This window comes from Canis lupus, chromosome 37, assembly GCF_003254725.2.
Source record: "Canis lupus dingo isolate Sandy chromosome 37, ASM325472v2, whole genome shotgun sequence".
NCBI lineage: Eukaryota > Metazoa > Chordata > Mammalia > Carnivora > Canidae > Canis > Canis lupus.
The window spans coordinates 26,005,789-26,026,849 of record NC_064279.1 but is presented as its reverse complement, the minus strand read 5'-3'; the positions used below and the strand labels follow the sequence as shown (position 1 = coordinate 26,026,849).

The following is a 21,061-nucleotide window of genomic DNA, read 5'->3' as shown; positions in this document are numbered from 1 at the left end:
GATTGCTTATTCTGTGGAACACAGAACCAACTTCTTTCACTTTACTGGGCCCCACCCATTGTTGTCTCTAGATGAAGTTTAGGCTCTCGATTTGCTCCTTCAGATTCTTCTCATGCTTCTCGTGTGGCCTGTGCTAAGCCTCCATTTGGGAACTTTGATCTCGAGAACTCTCTCCGTGCTGGACACAGCACAGAACAGATTGCTGCTATTCTCCTTTGCCCAACTTCATGTAGGGTGTTTTTTTGTTTTTCTGTCTGTTTCCAAGGCATAGACAACAGACTAAACCACAATATGGGATTGAAATTATAAAGAGCTCCGAGCACAAGGGCTGAGGTAGTTTCCCACTGGAGTGGGAGAGAAAGGGATTTTATTCTCCCATCCTTCATGTCACTTCAAATAACATGGTAACTAGGAGAATTTGAAAAGATAGGACAGCAGGGAACAGAAATGGCCACAGAGTTCTCAGAATTGGCCTAGAGAATGAATAGTGCTTCACAGGGGGGAAAAAAAAAAAGGTGAAGTTTGGGAATGGACGCCTGGGTGGCTCAGTGGTTAAGGGTGTGGCTTGGGCTCAGGGCGTGATCCTGGGGTCCTGGGATCGAGTCCTGCATTGGGTTCCCCACAGGGAGCCTGCTTCTCCCTCTGCCTATGTCTCTGTCTCTCTCTGTGTCTCTCATGAATAAATAAAAATCTTAAAAAAAAAAAAAGGCAAAGTTTGTAGGAGATAGGCAGCATCTTAGAAAGCCAGCTCTATGGGCCTGTCTGGCAAGATTTAGCAGACCGGGATTGGCAAAGTCCCTTGGACTTTTCTGCTATGTTTTCTCTATAGGTAAGACCATCTGAAACATTACTTTGGAGAGACAAGAAAAAAGTAGAGCTCAGATGTTCGCTGAGAGCTGTTAGGTGGAGGAAGGAATCGGGGCAGAACCCACGGAGGCCTTTCCTGGCTTATTTACTTACAATGATCAAGCCTCCTTCTCCCCATGCCTTCGTGGTCTGGGACGGGTATTTCTGTCCTTCTTTCAGGTCATGGGGAAGAGGACAACCCAAGCAATAGTAAAATAATAATGATTATAATAAGAACATCACTAATAATAAGCAGCTAACGGTTACTGAGCAGTTAATATACACCACATGCTCTAATAAGTGCCTGACATTGAATCCTCACAGCATCATATGAGGAAGATACTGTTAACCCACTTGGAAATAGAGTCTCGAAGTGGTTAAGTGACTTATCAAAGGTCACACAGCTAATAAGTAACCACCAGCATTTGAACCCAGACTTCTGAGTTATTAACTGCATTTGTTTATGTATGACTGACATTTTCTGGGAAGGGTGTTAGGCCTTCTTCCCCATCTTCCATGTAACCATCCTTCTCCTCTGCCCCTGCTCCTGTCAGTGGGATCTTCTAGCTCCCACTGGCTCTTCACAGCAGGAGCCTTTGGGGGCTCCAGGACCCCCCATGCTTTTACTGGCCAGGGGAGCCTGAGAACTCCACCAGGGCTCATTCTCAGGTACCACTGATAGTGCTGCCTCCAGACCACAGCGCCCCAGGATATGCCCCCCAGTCGGGACTGTCATTGAAGTGATCTGGGGACAACATGAAAACAATCCATCAGGTGGCTCACTTTGTCCTTTAGTTTCTTTTTTGGCATAATTTAGATAGCCAGATTTGGACATATGAAAGTATGAGGCCACATGGACTTGCCCAGCAATCTGAGGGGAAATCAGGCTGCTTCACCCTGGATGATCCCTCTGTGCTAAGACTACCATCTTAAGAGCATGTATATTTTTTCCCTAGTTTTTCTTTTAAAGTAGGCTCCACGCCAACCGTGGAGCCCAGTGTGGGGCTTGAACTCACAACCGAGATCAAGAATCAGACACTCAACCTCCTAAGCCATCCAGACACCCCAAGAATGTGCAGTTTTAGTCAGAGGGGGCTCAGGGGTTTGTGAAGCCCCTAAAATTGCGAGTAAAACTCTAAGAGCATAACTTTTTCATGTTCTCAAAAGGATGCATGACTTTTTCTTTTTAAAGGTTAAGTAAGGGCATCTCCCTGCCACTGCCCCCTTTGCCTCAAAGGTTGCTGCCTCCATGGGGATTGGCCTAAACACATCCTCAGAGTAGCGTTGCTCCCGGAGGCTCTGTCTTGGGTGGGTATTCCTGCCCTGAAGCTCTTGCCCCCCCAGAGCTAGGGGTGGTGGTTGAGGATCCTGGGGCAACTCCCGGGAAATCCTGGCCTCCACAGATTGGCGTAGCCAGGCTGTATTCCAGCCCTGCCCCCTGGCTTGGCCACCCCCTCAACCCCCCAGGCTCCCAGCCTGGCCCAACCCCCACCCCACATGCACATAAAAGGGTCGAATTCTCGTGGCTGCTCCATAAATTTTATTCCGTAAATATTAGTTTTCCCTGTGTTTAATAAAGCAGTGGCCCACCTCCCCGCCTACCCGCCCGCTCCCCGGGGCCGGGGCTGGGGCCAGGGCTGGCTGGTGGGAGAAGGGACTCTTTCAATTGCTTTGGAGTATTTTTAGAAAAAAAAATAATATAAGGTGGTTTACACGGAGCAAGCCAGCAAACCAGGAGCAGGACTAGGGACCTCGAGGAAGTTCCTGCAGCAACTGGACCTAAAAAATAGGGAAATAGCGCCACCTAGGCTGCAAGGCCTACTTGGCCTCGCCGCCCGCTCCCCTGCCCCCACCGCCGGCGGGACAGGCAAGCTCTTTGCTGGAAGAGAAATCCTCGGCCCTTAGCGCTCCAGCCCAGCAGCACCTCCTCAAGTCAGGCCCCACTGCGGGGAAGGGCTTTCCTGGCCCACCTCGAGGGCAGCGCCCCAGCCGCCTCCTGGACAAGTCCCACCAGGCTCCCGGGTCAAGGAGGGAGCGTCTCCAAAGGCTGGAAAAGTTCTTGAGAAGGGGAAAAGGAGCTGCTGCTTTCCATCTTCCCACGGAACCCTGAGCAGCTCACCCTGGAAATCCTGGAGGGTGAGGTAGCCAAGAGAGAGACCAGGAGGGAATCTGTCCCTGGCACAGCCGGGTCCCTCCCCGGGACTGATGCACTTCACCTACAGGGAGCACTTGGCAGGGAAGAGAGCTGGTCAAGGGTCTTGAACCCTCAGCCCGACTGCTTCTTAATTGTGTCTGGTGGTGCCTTCGAACTCCCGCTTCTGGCCTTCCTAGTTGCTGCAACCTCCCCTCCTCGAAGCCCTCACCTCCCCTCGCCCTGGTCAGCTGGTGAGGAGCGGGAGTCTCAAGTGTCAGTCTCTGAACAGTAAAGGCAGGAGGAGGGGGAATGGGAAAGGCCACAACCTAGTCTTTTGATGTCACCAGAGGCATCTCCTTCTCTCCGCAATTACTCTGCCTCTCATTCTCTCCTTTTTTACAAAACTAGGAAGATTGCTCCCAAGAGTCTAGGGGAAACCCAAAATCCTCTTAATAACCCTTTCTTGGGCCTCAGTGGTTGAGTGTCTGTCTTTAGCTCAGGTCGTGGTCCTGGGATCGAGTCCTGCATCGGGCTCCCTGCATGGAGCCTGCTTATCCCTCTGCTTATGTCTCTGCCCCTCTCTCTCTGTCTCTCATGAATAAATAAATAAAATCTTAAAACAACAACAACAAACTTTCCTCATGATGTAAGAAGAAGCTCTTTATCTGTTACGCCTATGCCCTCACTATGTGTGCTACTAATATAATCTGTGTTATAGACATATTTCCTACATGTCTTTTGTGGTCACCCTTTCATACTCTCAAGGAGTAAAATATTCTTTGAGAATAGAGTCCGTTTTTAACCCTAACTCAGAAAATAGCACCATGGTGGTATTATAACTACCAAATGGTGCGACTTTATGTTAACTAGGTTCTGATTAAGATCAGGATGTATGCTTTTCTTTTTTTAAAGACGAACATGGGGCTCGAACTCACAACAAGATGAAAAATGACGTGCTCTACCCTCTACCAACTGAGCCGGCCAGGCACCCCCCAGGACTTACACTTTCCTAAGCTCTGACCTGAAGTATTTTCTATATTCTGGCTTTCCTGAAGAAGAAGAAACTGTTCAAAACTACAGGAAGACCCCGGCCTTAGAGCTTAAGGCCCTGGGTTCCTAGTTCCTCTTATGAATATCAGTACATGCGTGGGCTCATAGAATTGCAGTGGGTTATGCTGGGCACTCACAGAGAGGAACGTCGGAAGGGAAGGGAGCCCCACGTTGGAGGGAGAGTTTTCCCTAACTGCCATGACCTTCTGGAAGCTGCTACCGGTTATTCTTGTCGTGGGCCCCGTATTGTTCTATGCGCCCCCCTCCCCATATTTTGTTGCACAGGGTGTCAGAAGATCCCACCCTGAGGGGAAACATCCAGATAGGGAGAGTATGAGTTAGCTTGTGTGGTGCGTGTGTGCGCGATGTAGAGGGGACCTAGGGAATCCCTCACTACTCGAGCTGGAAGCCCGTCTAGCCTCTGTCTTTCGTTCCAGGCCCTTGGAGGAATACTTTTTCCATCTCCCGAGACTTTGCTTTATGGTAGTCCCTTAGGCTTCCTCTCAACTCCGGGGTCTCATTTCTTTACCCTGGCATGCAGGAAGTCATTAGGTGGCACCAAAGCATTCCAGAAAGGCTCATTTGCTCTTGCAAGCTGTTAAGTCCTACCTGCCCTTGGTTTTTCTCTCCTGGAGCCCAGCAGGTTCTGCTGTGCTTTCTACACTCCTGGACACTTTGAATGAGTGCTAGCCTCTCAGCACCTAACTCTCATGGGTTCCTGAGAGTCTGGGCCAGCTTAGGGGAACCCGGAAGAGGCGCTGGAAGGACTCCAGGGTGTGGGGAGCACACAGCCATTGACTCACCTGGGAAGATTGTGCCAGGATTACTTGTCCTGCTGGGCCAAGGGCCAGGAGTTAAAGGAGCATGCAGTGCCACACTCTTCCTCCCCTCACTTTGGGACCCAGAACAGAAGCAGGGCTAGAATTGGGGAGTAGGGCTTGGGGGCTGCTGGGAGTCCCTTCTGAAATCTGGGTGTTATATTTACTTTTTCATATTGGCAGCTGGAAGGGGAAGCCCATCCCAGCTCGGCATTGTTGTCTAACATGGTTAATCAGATCCTATAATCCTGCTGTGGAAATATTGGGCCTCACTCAAAACAATAGAGACCAAGAATATTGTGGTTAAACTTCAACCAACTGCCTCCCTGGCCTGTTTGCCTAACCCCTACCCCCCTCTCCCGGGCCAGAGTCCTCCTCGCTTTATGGACCCCTGATAGGATCGACAGCCGGTCAGAAATCGGTGACAGGAGAAGGGAGAATGGAGTAGGGTAAGGGTAATCCTCTTGACTAGCCCTCCATCCTGCTTTCCCCCTACCACCCCAGGCCTTGAAGGGTAAGCAGGGTGGTGTACAGGGTTGGAGCTGCTGGGCGGAGTGCGGGGTGGGGGTAATAGGGGGAAGCCCTGCAGGGTCTAGGTCTGTCGTCAGGGGTCAAGAGCAATACTGCTGAGGTTCTGGGGGGTAATGAGATCCTTTGTTCAAGACAAAAAGACCTGCTGCCACATGAGGAGGCAAGACTGCCAGTTTCATTTATGACTGCTGCCTGGTCCTGCCAGGGCACACAGCAATACCAGTGGTTCCTGTGTCACATACGAGAGTAGTAGGAAGGCCCTGGTTGGGGGAAGAGGAATTGCCAACAAGGATTTCTGTTTCGTTAGTAACCTGATATGACGGCCATGTAAAGAGTAATACTCTGATGACGTATGGAGGTGATACTGATACCTCAACTGGAGGGGTTTTCTGCTAGTGGTTATGTTCATTGTGTTGCTCTCCTTAATAAATACCAATTCAATGTGGCAGGATAATTTACATGATTAGAGTAAGAGGACAGAAGGAATAGACAGCCTGCACGATGGCACTTGGAATCAAAAGAAGATGCAGTGTCTGGATTGTGCTAAAGGGAAAATTAACACGGTGGTACATTCTGCCAAAGGCAGATGACGTTGTCCTCTTGCAAGACTACAGGGCACCTGGCGTGAGAAATGGCCACCTTTGAGTTTGTACATGGCTGTCACGCACCCAGGATGCACTGGGCACAAGTTGCAGCCATCCTGCTTTTGGAGGTGTCACTAGTCAATGAGGTGAAGTACAGTGAGGCCCAGATCCAGCACCTTGGACTATTGAACGGTCAAAGTGTAGGTGCATTTTTAGGATTTGAAGAATGAAAACAGAAGAATTGTGCCAAATGAAACTATATTTAATCAGTTCATATAGGGCGAGGATGGAACAACAGGAGGGAGCGTTTGATGTTACTCACTTTTTCTCACTTAGGGTGCTATGTGGTAATTCAGGGTAATTCACCAAAGCCATTTTACTTATTTTTTAAAAGATTTTATTGATTTATTTGAGAGAGAGAGAGAAAGAGAGTGCACGAGCAGAGGCAGGGGCAGAGGGAGAGGGAGAAATAGACTCCCCGCTGAGCAGAGAGCCCAACACAGGGCTCCGTCCCAGGACCCTGAGATCATGACCTGAGCTGAAGGCAGACACTTAACAGACTGAGCCACCCAGGCACCCCTCACCAAAGCTATTTTAAAGCAGGAACTGCTTGGTAGAAGCTGAGTTTCCCACCAGAAAGACATCTGGAAAATAGTTCTTGGGAGTAAGAATCTAAGAGGTATGTATGCTTCTGGATAGGAATCTTAAACCACCCTTATGGCCGTCATCAGAGAGAATTGAAGCAGGTATGAAACTGGATATCAAGATGATCTAGGGATGATGGAAAACATTTTAGCCATTCAGTAAGTGGGACAGCTAGTGGAAAGAATTCGGTGGGAAGAAAGATCCCCAATGGAAGCTCCAGAGGACGGTCTGTATTTCTGATCAGGAAGGGAGATGTAAGAAGCCAGGTTGTTTGGTTAAACCTTGTGCCCTACATATCTAGGACCGTGAATGGGAAAGTCCAACAAGGCAGTTCCAAAACATTACAAAGGAATTCAAAGAAAGGCACAGGTTTGTAGGAAGTATGTCAAGAATGAGATAGAAAAACCCATATTCAACAAGAAACAGGCACAATTATACATGCATTAATTCAAAGCTTGTATATATTGAGGGCTTACTCACCAGCATCCCCATCAACAGGGGCATTATGCTACTTGCTGTGTGGCCAGCTCCTGTTTTCAAGAAGCCCGCAATCCAAAGATGCTAGTGAAGGGATAGATTTTTTGAACTGTGTAAAGTAGAAAGTGAAAGCCATGCCTAGGTCGCTCTTTTTTTTTTTTTTTAAGTTTAAAAGAATCATATATACAAATACTGTTTTATTATCTGCTTTTATTCCTACTTGACTATATTGTGTCCATATTTACATGTCAAACATAAATCTCTCTAAAGGGTAAATTATCTTGGGTATGAGCGTTATAAATAGTTGGACGATCATACTTATGATCAGCAAATAGAAAGCCACGCTTCCTCCATTTTCCCCCAGCTTCATCTTCAATTACTCTGGGTTCCTTGCTATTTCCTTAATATGCAAGCACATAAGGCCGTTGCTCTATGCAGTTCTCTCTGCCTAGAATGTTCTTCCCTAGACATCTGCTTGGTTGAAGACCTCACATCTTTCAGGTCTTGGCTGAAGTCACGCCCAGTGAGACCTCCACCGACCACCCTACTTACCAGTGACCCGCCTCCCAACCTCACACCCTCCCCACAAGCTGGCTGCCCACTCAATCCCTTTCCTCCCTTTTACGGTTTGCAGATGATCCTTCGGGTTCCCCTGATACATCATGCATTTCCATTATTTTTAATTGTCAGTATTCCTAATGCTTCCCCACTAGACTACAGCTCCATAAGGGCAGGAATCTTTGCCTTGTGTTTCTGGTTCTCCCACATCCCAAGCATCTCTTGCAGTGTTTGGCACTTGATACGTGCTCAAAAATACTTGTGGAGTGAATATATGCAGAAAGATGATCACACACACGCACACACACACACACACACACACACACACACACACACATACCCCTCCACACCGGCAGTATCTTGAAGTGGTTTTAGAAACCTGTAAACATAAGTGAATGTAATCTTTTTTGTTTGGAGCAACCAGGCATAAGGCAAGAGTAGGGGTTGAATGTCATCATATTAGCTAGAACCACAACGGAATGATGTTGTCATTTTGCAGAAACTAAGAACACAAGTTATATATTTTTTAAAATGTAACAGGATACCTTCTTGCTTCTTTGGCTATACATCCCCAGCATCCTTAGGGTGCTAGCTGTATCAAGAGAGACTGGTGAGAGAGTGAGGGTGGGCCAATCCAAACCCAGTTATAGAAAGCCAACAGGCATGTCAAGAGCATCGCTTGAGAATTAAAAGGGTAGTACCCTTTCCTGAATGAGTATTTTTAAGATTATCTTTAAGCAACTAATTTCCTCCCAAATAGAGACAGTGGGGTTGAAGTAAGGCTACTTTGTTAATACACATGTTATTACTCATATAAAAATATATTTGTATATATGTCTTTCAATCTATAAGAGTTTCCCACAATGTTTGGTTTCTGATTTGAGGGGGGAAATTCCCTTTATAACTAATTTTGTTACTTTTTCCTGCCTTTTCAAAGTTATCAAAGCAAAGTCTTTAATGCCTGAATCTCTCTGAAGTGCCTTGTAATGAGCTTATTGTTAGGGTGAAGGTAACTTGACATTCCCATTTCTAAGCAATAGCCAGCTTTCAAAGCATTTGAGTGGCTCTAATTGGATCTCCAAAATATGTTGTTCTGGACTGAGCTGAGGCTTGAAAGACAGGCCTGCTTCTACCTCTGTATATGCGCCAAATTTGGTGGAGTTGCTAACCTCTTCAAAAGATCAATAGTAGAGGGGTGCCTGGCTGGCTCAGTCAGTAGAACCTGGAACTCCATCTTGGATTGTGAGTTTGACTCCCATATTGGGCGAACAGCCTACTTAAGAAAAAAATTAACAGAAGTCAGAGTGATCTCAACCAGTTGGGGAAATGGTCAAAGAGTATGAGGTCTTAAAAATCCAAAATGAAGGTAACAAAAGAGTCCCTTAGATTTAGAGAGAAAATGAGTGTCTCGAACAGAGGTCAACAATCCAGCATGCTTGCCCCAGGAATCACGAAGAAACGGGATTATTATGGAGTCAAACCGGTCTGGATTCCAACTCCAACTCCCTCACTTACAAGCTCTGAACTTCAGTTCCTCATTCGTAAAAATGAAGATAATGGTGTCAATTTCATAAGGGCCATTGTGAAAGTTACATCAGATCACAGTGGGGTTTCCTCCTTTACTGGATCATCCAGCTTGGGTTTGCATTATCGCTGGTACCATCATCTGTGCTTGGGCCACTGCTTGTCGCTGAGTATCCTCTTCATTCTTTTCAGGCATTCCTTTCCCTCCTTCAAAACCAATCTCTTTCAAGAGGTCTAACTCCTTCATCATATGGAATTGAAGCAGCTATGAAACGGATGTCAAAATGATCTAAAGATGATGGAAAACGTTTCAACAGTTAAGTAACTTAGACAACTAGTGGGACGAATCCAATGGGAAGGAAGATCCCAGGCTAATCGCTTCTTAATTCCATTCCCTTCTCGGCCCTTATCTACCAACTTATCTAGTTTATAATGCATTATTCTGTACCCATTCATGAGTGGCATTCACAGCTTTGTAACTGTCTTTTATTTTCATGATTTATTTTTAAGGTTAAATAGTAAATTTCTTGAGGACAACTGTGTCTTTTACTTTCTGTTTGCATTCTCTGTCTTTATGTGCCTATCACACTAGTATGCACAAAGTAGATGCTCCCTAATAGAAAGAATCCTCTTAATCCCAGCACTGTCTCAGGACACACATGCATGAGCATCCTGATGGATATTATTCCCCCTAGATAGGTGATAGGAATCATTATCCGCTGCTAGTGAACCCAGCAGAGGATAAAAACAAATGACACATAAGGCTTGTACTTTACAGCTTATACTTTTAACCCTCTCAGCAACCCTACAAGGTAAGTGGTAAGATTTTCACTTTATAGAGGGGAAAACTAAAATTTAGAGAAGTCGAGTGACTTACCCAAGGCCACATAGGTAGGAGGTATCAGAGACCATGTTCAGGTGCAAATCTGCCAACTCCAGGCCTAGTGCTCTTTCTATGAACCAGGGCTCCTGTGAGCTGAGTCATTGGAAGATATTTGACTAACTGCATTCCTGAAACTTGTCTGGTTGTGGCTCAGCACCCATGGATTTAGAGCAGGATTGATCTGGTCAAGTGGCATGATTAGGAGGAAAAAGACTAGTTGAGTATAGAAGCATGGACCAGCACAGTATGTATCTGTGTGTATCTGTAGATATACCCACATCTATATACACACACATACATTTATACATTTATATGAATATATGGTGATAAGTATACCATATTTGTACTATAGTGTTAAATTCAGGATTGAGGAAATATACCCATATAGCAGTCTCATAAGCAGATAGTAAAAATTTTTAAAGTTTTATTTAATTAAGTAATCTCCACACCCAACATGGGGCTTGAACTCATGACCCCGAGATCAAGAGTCCCACGCTTTACCGACCTAGTCAGCCAGGTCAGCCAGGTGTCCCAACAGATTTTTTTTTAATTTTTTTTTTTTTATTTATGATAGTCACACAGAGAGAGAGAGAGAGGCAGAGGCAGAGACATAGGCAGAGGAAGAAGCAGGCTCCATGCACCGGGAGCCCGACGTGGGAATCGATCCCTGGTCTCCAGGATCGCGCCCTGGGCCAAAGGCAGGCGCCAAACCGCTGCGCCACCCAGGGATCCCTCCCAACAGATTTTTAATGATCAGGTTCTATGGTTATTTTCCTCCCCGCCCCCCTTCTTTCCAGTCTATTTTTCCAACTTTCACTCTAGTAAGCAAAAAATGAATCATAGTATCCAAGGAAATAGATTTCACTTTGTCCAAAATCCAGATGAGTGAGGAGTAAAAGTGGTCTAAAGGTGGGAGAAGACAAGTGATTTTACCAATAGGCCCAGGACTCAGATGTGAGGTGCCCTGATCAGGCTCTGTTGCTGCTGATCAAACTCCAGGCCATCGGTGGTCCCAGAGTGGCACACTTTGGTTCTTTAGTTTTACCACAGGCAGGAGCCTGGCAGAGACCAGAAAAAGAACCAGGCTTCGTTTGCCACCTCTCATGGATTAGCCCCATTCAAAAGCTACCCTACATCTACTGAGCAGCTAAGAACATAGGGAACCAAGAAATGTCTCCAAGGTTCTTAGGCCCCAATTCAGATTTAAAGTGCTCCAGGATCACTACCATGGAAATTACGATGCTTCCACTCTCCGCTTTCTTCTCTCCCTCCCTGCACTGAATGCTACTAGACTGATGCAGATCCAAATTTGACACTCAGATCTTGAACCACCACTGTGTCTTGAGAAAAAAGTACTCAGTTTGGAGTGGAGAAGCTCCAGGGTTCAAAACTTGACTGTGGGACCACAGACAAACTACTTCACTCTGAGAGCCTTAGAATTGTAGATTTGTAAAATGAGAATAATAATTGCTACAGCACAGAGGGCAGGGGAGATTGTGAAGATTTGACTAAGTGCTTAAGGTAAGTGTCATGGAGAAAAGACTTGATGAATGTTAGCCCCCTCCCCCCATGTGCCTCTCCCAGTACACAACCTGATCGCCATCCTAAGTTAGCCAGGCGGGAGGAGGGGTGAGACTCGGTGGAGCCCAATCTCAACCACAGAGGTTATGCTGCTGTCGCTGCTTTCGGAGCACCCCCAGATGCCAAGCTGCCTCAGCACTGCGTAGTGCTTATTTGACACCGGATCAGATCTTTACCAGAGCTTTGTATTCAACAGGGTCCCAGTTTCAGAAGAGAAATGACAGGAAGAATGGCAAAGTCAACAGACAGATATAAGTTAGAGCCTCTAAGAGAATCTTAAATTGTCTTTTACTTGGAGAAAAGAAGGTTGAAAGTGAATTTAACAACTCTTTGAGACCGTGTTTATGGGATAGTAAGTGGGATAATGGCCCTAATCTCTAAAGCCAGAAAAAAGGGAAAGGAGTTGAATTTGCATTAGAGAGGGAGGAAGAAAGAGACACTGAACTTAAGGCAAAGCTTCTGTAGAAAATTATTACATAACACATTAGGACAGGTGACCCTGGGATCCTATGGGATTGTCTTCTTTAGAGCTCCAGAAGAAGAGGGCCCCTGTTTGTCTGGATTGAGAGAGGTACTGACCTGGCTGAGTAGTCTGCCCCAGAAATCTGAGTGGGAGAGAGGGAGGCGGGTGGGTAATATTGCAGGGATAGTTTTTGAACCCCAAAAAACTGAAGTGCTTAGATTAGGCACTCTCTCGAGTCCCCTTCAATTCTGAACTTCCGTCCACAAAATTGATCCAGAGAAAACGTGAGTACATCCGTGAAAAGTTCACCACCATCCAAAACCCTGGCTGTACTGGCTCTGCAAGACATAGAAGCCTGTGCACGTGCGGGGGTGGGGTGGGGGGACGATTGGGGCTCTGGGGTCAGACTGGGGGGGGGGATAAAGGTAGAGGATTTGAATTCCTCTCTGGTCCCCTGCCAGAAGCTAGTTGTGTATCTTCTCTGAACTTCAAAACCTTCATTTGAAAACTGGGAATAATAATAATAGCTTGTTTGGGGTTGTGAGTTTAAATGAGACAACGCAAGTAGAATACTTAGTATAATAATGTCTAATAGCTTCTGTGTATATGGCACGTAGCAGTAAAACGGTACTTAGCGTGTTAGTATTCTTGGAATGAGAACCTTTTAACCTTTTTATTCCTACTTCTACTGAACCTGTAGGATAGATTGCAACCAAATCATATCATTTGTTGTGATGGTGGCATTTGTTTTTAACATACTCGCCTTTTCTTGTTTTAGCAGAATAAACCCGAATTCATTCAGCTTTCTCGAATGACATATTGAAATACGTACACAATCCATGTTCACTTCTCTGGCTGCCTCTGTATAGCCTTTCTCCTTTTTAATTTATAAAGTGGAATTAAGAGAGTAATTGTCCTGCATGCCAACAGTTCTGAGTCGTTGGTGCGGCCCTTAGCAAGCCCCTGTCGCCTCCGCCGGGGGTCAGTTCCTCCAGCATTCTGTTGAGGTCACCATTTAGCTGCTCTTCTCTACACCTTGGCCCATCCCTTTGCAACTTCATTTTGCTCGCTTTAATGGTGTTTCCAACTCAAAAGCCCCTATCGGGCTCTTGGGTGAGGCTGGACGCCCCACTCCCAGCTTCCCACCCTGCGGCCGTGGGATGTGCACCGGGCTGGTAGAGAGCTCAGTCCACCGAGCCGAGAGGGCGCGTCTCCAGGGCCAGGGTGGGGCGCCAGGTTAGGAGCGGCCTCCCGCCTCTTGGCTTTACTTCCCCGCAGGGGACACCGTAGGCGGCGGTGCGGTCCGGCCACTGCCCCCCGCCCCTCGCGTCCGGCCGCGCCGTGGGTTGCGGTCTCTGTGGGGGTGGCAGCTCCTGTCCCGGAGGTTTGCGCCTGGCGGGGCACCCCGGAGCCGCGGGGAGCCCAGAGGCGAGGCCCAGGCGGGGTGGGGCGCGTCCGGGCGGGGAGGGCGCACTCGGGCAGCGCAGGGGGCGCCGAGGGCAGCGGGCGGGCGGACGGCGGAGGAGCGAGCGGGACGAGGGCTGGCTGGTGCCGGGGCCGCCCGCCCGCCCGAGGGGGAGGAGGCTGTGCCGCCCTTGCTGCAGGTTCGCTGTCGAGCGCACAGGAGGCAGGGACATGGGTAGGGTGCGGTCTGCGCGGGGCCCGAGCCCGGATCTCTTCCATTTCCCCTCTCACTCGGCCCCGGGCTGCGCCGCAGACGGCAGCAGCTCCCGCTCCGCCCGAGCCGCCTGACCGCCGGGCCGGGGCGCTAACCGCGGGGCCCGCCAGCCCGCCGGCCCGGCCAGCCCAGCCCAGCCCGGCGGCCCGCAGCCCCGCCGCCCGCCGCCCCCCGCCGCCGCCGCGTTGCCAAAACAAACGGGCCGGCCTATTTATTGGCGGCGGGCGAGCCGGGCAGCTCAGAGTCGAGGCGCCGAGGGGGACAGCGCGCCGCCACCCGCCAGGGCCCCGGGCCCCCGCCCCGCACCTGAGTCCCGCCGGCCCCGCGCCGCGCCGCGCAGCCCATGGCGCCCCCGCCTGGAGCCCCCCGGAGCCACCCGGACGCCTGAGCCCCCGCAGCGCTCGCGTCGCCTCGCCCACCCACCGGCCCCCCAGGCGCCCTCGCCCGCCGCCCGCCCGGGCTCCCCGGCCATGTCTCCCGCCCGGCTCCGGCCCCGGCTGCGCTTCTGCCTGCTGCTGCTGCTGCTGCTGCTGCTGGTGCCGGCGGCGCGGGGCTGCGGGCCGGGCCGGGTGGTGGGCAGCCGGCGGCGGCCGCCGCGCAAGCTCGTGCCGCTCGCCTACAAGCAGTTCAGCCCCAACGTGCCCGAGAAGACCCTGGGCGCCAGCGGGCGCTACGAAGGCAAGATCGCGCGCAGCTCGGAGCGCTTCAAGGAGCTCACCCCCAACTACAATCCCGACATCATCTTCAAGGACGAGGAGAACACGGGCGCCGACCGCCTCATGACCCAGGTGAGCGCGACCCGCCCTCGCAGGGCGCCGCCGCCGAAGCACCGCCACCTGCCCGGCCCTCCCCGCCCCCCTGGCACCTTTTCTCGACCGGCCGGCACGCCCCCTGGCACCTGCCCCTCTCGCCAAGCCCGGCCGCCTGCTGCCCAGGATGGGCCGGCCAGGGGTCCCGGCGGCAGCGCGGACAGCCGCGAACCCGCGGAGGCCGTGAGAAGAGCTCCCCGCTGCCGAGCGCCCCGGCCGGGTGGCGGCAGCCCCTGTGCCCCGGAGGGCCGGCCGCTGAGGCCGGCCGCGGCCCCCGGAGGTACCTCGACCCGGCCGCCTCCTGCGCCTCCGGGACCCCCGCAGTCCCTGCTGGCCTAACCTTCCGCACCGCTGCGCCCCTCTCCTTGCGAAGCCCGAAGCCCTTCGGCACCCCGGAGGCGAAGAAGCTGCGGGCGCACAGGGCCTTTCCTCCCCGCGCGCTCCCGGTCCGCTGCGCTGCCCCTCCTGGAGTCGCGTGCCCCCTGGGTCCGGGTTTGGGGACCGCGGGAAGAGTCGGGCCGGGAGGCGGTGGGAAAGGGAACTTGCCCGGCGAGCCCACGTGTCTGTCCCGGGAGCTGCGCGGCTCAGCTGCGGTTAAGGGTGGGGTGCCGGGAACTTCGGGATCTGGGACTGAACTTGGGGGATCCCTGGGCTTGGTGGCGGGGACGGGAGGGTTGAAAAAGGAGCGCCAGGATGCCGGGAGAGGCAGGGAGCAGGGCTAAGGCTAGCCAGTTTCGGCAAGCTCCCAACAGGACCGGCTCAAGCCCACGCACTGGGGAGCAGACTTTCTTCTCCGCGGTGGGGGTCCCAGGGAATCGGAAACCTACGGTCCCCTTCCTCAGGGGTCTCCCGGGGCTTCCCCCGCAGGCAGGCAGCGCGCTCCCTAGGTGCTTTGGGAAGAGCGGCTCCACCACAGCTCTCAGCCTGCGCCCTGGCGCCGGGGCTGGCCGGCCGGTGTCGGGGCCGAAGGTTGGCTGGTGGCCGGGCCGGGCCGGGCGCCGAGGAATGCAGATAAGGATCCGGGCCACGGGCTGGGCAATCATTGACAGCGCGCGCCCCGGCTCTGGACCCGGGGGAGGGGGAGAGGGGCGGGGAGCGGGGGCCCGCGGGGCCGCCGTACTTGGGTGCTTGAAGCCTGGAGGCAAGGAGCACGCGGAGCTCCCTCCCCGGGCAGTGAGCGCCCGCAGCGAGGCTGCTCCCCGGAGGCCGGCCAGGACTTGGGCTGTAGCCGTCGTTGGTTCCCGGGAGTCCCGAGTCCAAGGGTCTGTGGGGCCGGGCTCCCCGAGGTGGGGGGGTAGGCGGAGCCTCACACCTGAGTTGAGGACTGTGAAAGGGCCCCCTCTCCCGCTCGCCCCGCCCCGGTCAACTGCAGGGTCCTTTGGGCTGCAGGCCGGCGGGGAGTCATTACAGACGGCGGAGCTCTCCCGTCCTTCCCCCAGGGGCGGCCCTACTCCCACCCCCACGTGGGCCAGGGCTGCAGCTGGCTCGCTGAGATCAGAGGCTGGGTTTCTGGACTCCCTTCCCTGATAGGGGCGGCGCACAGGTGCTGGAGGCTCTGGACTCGGGGAAAACGCTGCCTGGGATTATCATCGCCCGGTGCGCCCGGTGCAGCTGGAGGCGCTCCGCGTCCCCACCCTCTGGCCAGGCTAGGCGCTAACCTTACCACCAGCTTCAGGTTCCCGGGCTTCCACATCCTCGGATAGGTTGCAGGACGCTTTGGGATCTTAAGTCCCAGCAGGAAAACTCTGTGGCTCTCGAGAGATCCCCGCCGCCCAGGATTTCCCCCCAACACACCCCCGCGCTCCTGGGGAGCTCTGCACCTGCCGCGCCTCGGGCACCCGGGTCGGGGGGGCTTCAGCCCTGAGGCTACGGTGACACCTACTGGGCACCTTCGGCCTTGCACGCCTAGCAGGCCCGCCGCAGGCAGTCGGCTCCGCTACCACTCCCACCCTGCGGGCGGAGGGCGGTTTCGGGCTCCCTTGCCACGGTGGGACGGAGGGACTCGGCACTGGAAAAGTGTAGCCCGGTCTGCGGAGGGATCGGTACCTGGGTCTGAGGAGAGAGCGCGCAGGAGGGAGGGGCCGCTTATCGGAGAAGGTCGCCCAAGGGTGCACCTCCCCGTTGCGCCCTCCAGATTTGTGGCGCCACCATGCGGTCCAGGTCCCTGGAACAGCCAGATGCTAGAATGCGAGGAAGCAAGTTAGGGCTCTTTGTTCCTACGAGATGGGAGCAGAGCACCCTCCCCGGTTTCCCAACTCCAGCGGATGCCCTGGGAGAGGCCGGGCGAGGCAGCGCCTCCACCCGCAGGGGCCAGCATCTCCCCCTAACTCCGCGCGCCTTCCTCTCGCAGCGCTGCAAGGACCGCCTGAACTCTCTGGCCATCTCAGTGATGAACCAGTGGCCTGGCGTGAAGCTGCGAGTGACCGAAGGCTGGGACGAGGACGGTCACCACTCAGAGGAGTCGCTGCACTATGAGGGCCGAGCGGTGGACATTACCACTTCGGACCGCGACCGCAACAAGTACGGCCTGCTGGCGCGCTTGGCAGTGGAGGCCGGCTTCGACTGGGTGTATTACGAGTCCAAGGCCCACGTGCATTGCTCCGTCAAGTCTGGTGAGCCGCTGCCTGGGGGCTGGGCCCGGGGCCGGGGCCGCAGGGCGTGGGCAGGCACAGGGCTCACCGCTGCCAGGAAGGTGAAGAGGCCGGCCAGGGGATGGAGGAGGGGACCCCAGGGAAGAGGACGTCCCCGGCGCTCCCCCTCCCCGCTGCTGCTTGTGACCACCTGCTCATCCCGTGTCTGGTAGCGCTCATGGCAGGAGCCTAGGGAGACAGGGCCCTCTCCCAGCGCGGCTGGGGGTCGACCTTGCGGTCCACAGTCCAGAGCCTGCCACAGGAGGTGCAAGACAGAGCGAGCTGGACAGATGGAAGCCAGGCTGTGACAGAGATGGCCTCCCCACTCAGCTGACTCAGAATGGAGGCGGGTGGCGGGACCAGGGGCCAGGGGCCAGGGTGTGCCCAGACACCAGCAGTGGCCTCAGCAGGAGCCAGGAGCCCAGAGATTCAGAGCCCAGAGCCCTGCTGCAGGTCAGCCCCTTTAGGGCATTTTGTATGCTCCTCTGGAGGTGCAGGCGTCCCCAACCTCTCCCTCAGGGCCCTGAAGCTGGACATTTTGGGGCAAAGCCAGCGACGAGGGCCAGAATAAAGAGTGGACTCAATAAAATGGATTTTCCCAGATTAGCCGCCTTGTTGATCTGAATGGGCAGGCGCTGGGGCCCTGCCCCTCCCTCGGATCTTGTCAGCGTCTCTGTCACCTACACTGAACTCAGTCATGGATGCTTCAAATGGTTCCTGCGTGACTGCCGGTCTGGCCCCACCTGGCTGCGGGCACAGCCCTCCACGCTGGCACCAGGCAGTAATCACACTTGAAGACCTGGCACACTGAGACCAGGCCCATTGCTAACAATTCCCAAACCCACCTGGGCACACAGTGGGGACCCCGTCCCCACCCTCCCCTCCAGCACTTTCCTGCCACTTGTATCTACTTCAAGACACGTCCACCTTTCACCGGCGAACACTGGCCTGGTGGCAGCTCCCCACGTGGCCACCTCTGTCATTATTCCTGCCCCCAACACTGCTCTCCACCCCACTCCCCAATGCCCCTGTGTCCTGTCCCCATACAAGGACCCAGCACATGAACCGAAGATGGTGATTTTACCCTTGCCACTGAGCCATGCCCTGATCTGACCATTCACTCTGAGGCTCTCTCTCTTCTCTATGGACTCCAAGGGCCAGCTGTGGCACAGAACTTGGGGAGTCCGTCTGAGAGGGCAATTTTTGGGGAGTGCCTGAGCAAGGACTGAGAAATCATGGGACATCCAGACCCCAGAGGAGCTAAGTGTTTTCTCCACAAGACTGCAGCTGAGTCACAGCTGACCACCGTCTGGCTCAGCTGATCCCCGGCCTCTCTGGCTGCTTTACAGCATTGTCAGGATTGAGAGCTGACGGGGGCTTCACCTGACCTTCAGAAGGGCCCTTTCCTTTCACTCCTAGGTCTTGGTGCCACAATACGCCACTCTCACTGGCAAAGGATTAGACTGGGGGGTGGGGAGTGGGTTCAAGGCTTCATGGGACAGTGGGGAGGAGGTGAAGAGCAGAGTCAGGATACAGTGATGGGGGCTCTCCGGGAGCGCGAGGAGCTCTGGGGAGGGGTGCTGTGACACGATAGTAACACCTTCATGTCCCTTCTTCCCACAGAGCACTCAGCTGCGGCCAAGACAGGTGGCTGCTTTCCTGCTGGAGCCCAGGTGCGCCTGGAGAGTGGGGCACGTGTGGCCTTGTCAGCCGTGAGGCCTGGAGACCGGGTGCTGGCCATGGGGGAGGATGGGAACCCCACCTTCAGCGACGTGCTCATTTTCCTGGATCGCGAGCCAGACAGGATGAGGGCCTTCCAGGTCATCGAGACTCAGGACCCCCCGCGCCGCCTGGCACTCACGCCCGCCCACCTGCTCTTCACCTCCAACAACCACACAGAACCAGCGGCCCACTTCCGGGCCACGTTTGCCAGCCAAGTACAGCCTGGCCAGTATGTGCTGGTGGCTGGGGTGCCAGGCCTGCAGCCTGCCCGAGTGGCAGCTGTCTCCACACATGTGGCCCTTGGAGCCTACGCCCCACTAACAAGGCACGGGACACTGGTGGTGGAGGATGTGGTGGCTTCCTGCTTTGCGGCTGTGGCTGACCACCGTCTGGCTCAGTTGGCCTTTTGGCCCTTGCGACTGTTTCACAGCTTGGCGTGGGGCAGCTGGACCCCGGGAGAGGGCGTGCACTGGTACCCCCAGCTGCTCTACCGCCTGGGACGGCTCTTGTTGGAAGAGGGCAGCTTCCACTCGCTGGGAATGGCTGGGCCAGGGAGCTGAAAAGACTCCTTCGCTGCCCTCCTGCAACTGCCTAATTTGGTCCAAAGTCCTCCTTGCCAGGAGGGCACTAGTCCTGGAAGGGATCTGAGTTGGGGGGCAGGGTTCCCACCATCTCCTCTTTCACAGAGACACACCATTGCAACTTGACCAGGCCACGCCAGCGTCGACCACCCCAACTCAATATAGTGACAGAGCTGTAAGCTAAGCTGGTTGGGAAGGGCTGGTCTATCCTATTCTAAAGACCTCGAGGCTGGCACCATGGGGCCAACCCAGCCAGGTCTCACTTTAATTTTTCATACCTGCCTCCCCCAGTGGGGAGGGCCCATTCCATCTGTCTTAGGCCCCTCTTAGGTGGGCTTACACCTCAGTCGATGCTGCTAGATTCCCTGGGTGCCAGCAGGGAGCTGGCTGGACTCAACGCCTGCTGCCCAGAACTGAGAAGGCCGCAGGGTGGGACAGCCAGCCTGGCCATCCTGAGGCATGACCTTCCTCCCTGGCCACACTCCTTGGGACACATCCAGAGACTGTTGCTGTCAGTGGGCAGAGTTCTGTGTTCCAGTCAATGTGATCATAGTACCCGGGACCAGGGGAGTGGGCTGGATGTCCTCCTGCCCCGGCCCAGGCTAAGCTCCCTCTTCTGCTGAACCGTGACCCCCTAACCCCCTCCGGTCAGTCTCCCCCACCTTATTTATTGGCGCGGAGGGGGAAGCCCATGGGAGAATTTTGGGGACGTTTTGGTCTTTTCTTCCTTTTGTAATAAAAATTATTTAAGTTGTTAGAGCCATAGAATCTAGAATGCTGAACGGGGCCAGTACACAGTCTGGAGCCCTGGGGAGGTCTGTCCTGGGGTGGGTCACCTTCCTCCAAGGACAAAAGCTCCCATGCTCCCACCTCTCTTCAGGCCCTCCTCACCTAGCAGCCCAGCAAAGTCCCCATAAACAGCTGGGCTCTGTATCAGGCAAGGCTTTCACATGCTGACCTCAAAGTTTGCCCTAAACACTATTGGACCAGAGTGAGAACTGAAGTAACTAGCCCACGGTCACCTTATTCATCTCGAACTGCCTCATTTTGTGCCTAGTCAAGGCCTGCGTTTCTCATCTTTTGGTGTGAACAATGGACCATAGTATGAAAAGACTCTGTAGAATTCACATCTGCCTCCTGGCCCCTCTGACTTCTTGGATAACTCAGGAGTCTCTAACCTAGCAGTTCTCAAACCTTGGAATAACCTGGGCAGCTTGTTTAAAAATGATTCCTGGCCCCACTCAAACAATTCTGCTTTAATACAAGCTCTGGAGTGAGGCCCAGGAGCTTATTTTTATGAAGACACCAAACATGGCAGATGGTCCACGGACCACATTTTGAGAAACTGCTTAGTCTAGAGAAGCCCAGTTTGTTGCCAAGACAAAGTGACGCTTTTCTTCATTTTCTCTTGGTCTCTCTATCCCAAGGCAGGTTTTTCTGAGCTCATCTCACTACAGATCAGCTGAGATTCCCAGGTCCAGGGTACACTTGTTAAATTGCCAGCCAGTTAGTAAGCCGGTTGAAATAGGCCATGGCAGGAATATTCA

At 53.4% G+C, this 21,061-nt stretch overlaps 1 protein-coding gene and 2 long non-coding RNA genes across 4 annotated transcripts; 2 read left to right on the top strand and 1 right to left on the bottom strand.

Annotated features, from left to right (window-relative positions):
• Positions 1-5,128: 5,128 nt before the first annotated feature.
• LOC112656446 (uncharacterized) lies at positions 5,129-9,704 on the top strand. 2 transcript variants are annotated; one of them, XR_003134320.3, is made up of 2 exons: positions 5,129-5,297; positions 9,360-9,704. It is a non-coding gene; the product is annotated as an uncharacterized LOC112656446 (long non-coding RNA). The 2 variants fall into 2 exon arrangements; XR_004812532.2 differs by having other exon boundaries at positions 5,129-5,362.
• LOC125754523 (uncharacterized) lies at positions 9,320-14,604 on the bottom strand. Its single transcript, XR_007409020.1, has 3 exons — positions 14,491-14,604; positions 10,045-10,231; positions 9,320-9,456 (listed from the first exon to the last, which is right to left on the bottom strand). It is a non-coding gene; the product is annotated as an uncharacterized LOC125754523 (long non-coding RNA).
• IHH (Indian hedgehog signaling molecule) lies at positions 14,228-20,273 on the top strand. The gene is made up of 3 exons (XM_025441795.3): positions 14,228-14,560; positions 16,932-17,193; positions 18,835-20,273. The coding sequence occupies exons 1-3, from the start codon at positions 14,243-14,245 to the stop codon at positions 19,491-19,493; spliced, it is 1,239 nt and encodes a 412-aa protein (XP_025297580.1). The 5' UTR covers positions 14,228-14,242; the 3' UTR covers positions 19,494-20,273.
• Positions 20,274-21,061: the final 788 nt, after the last annotated feature.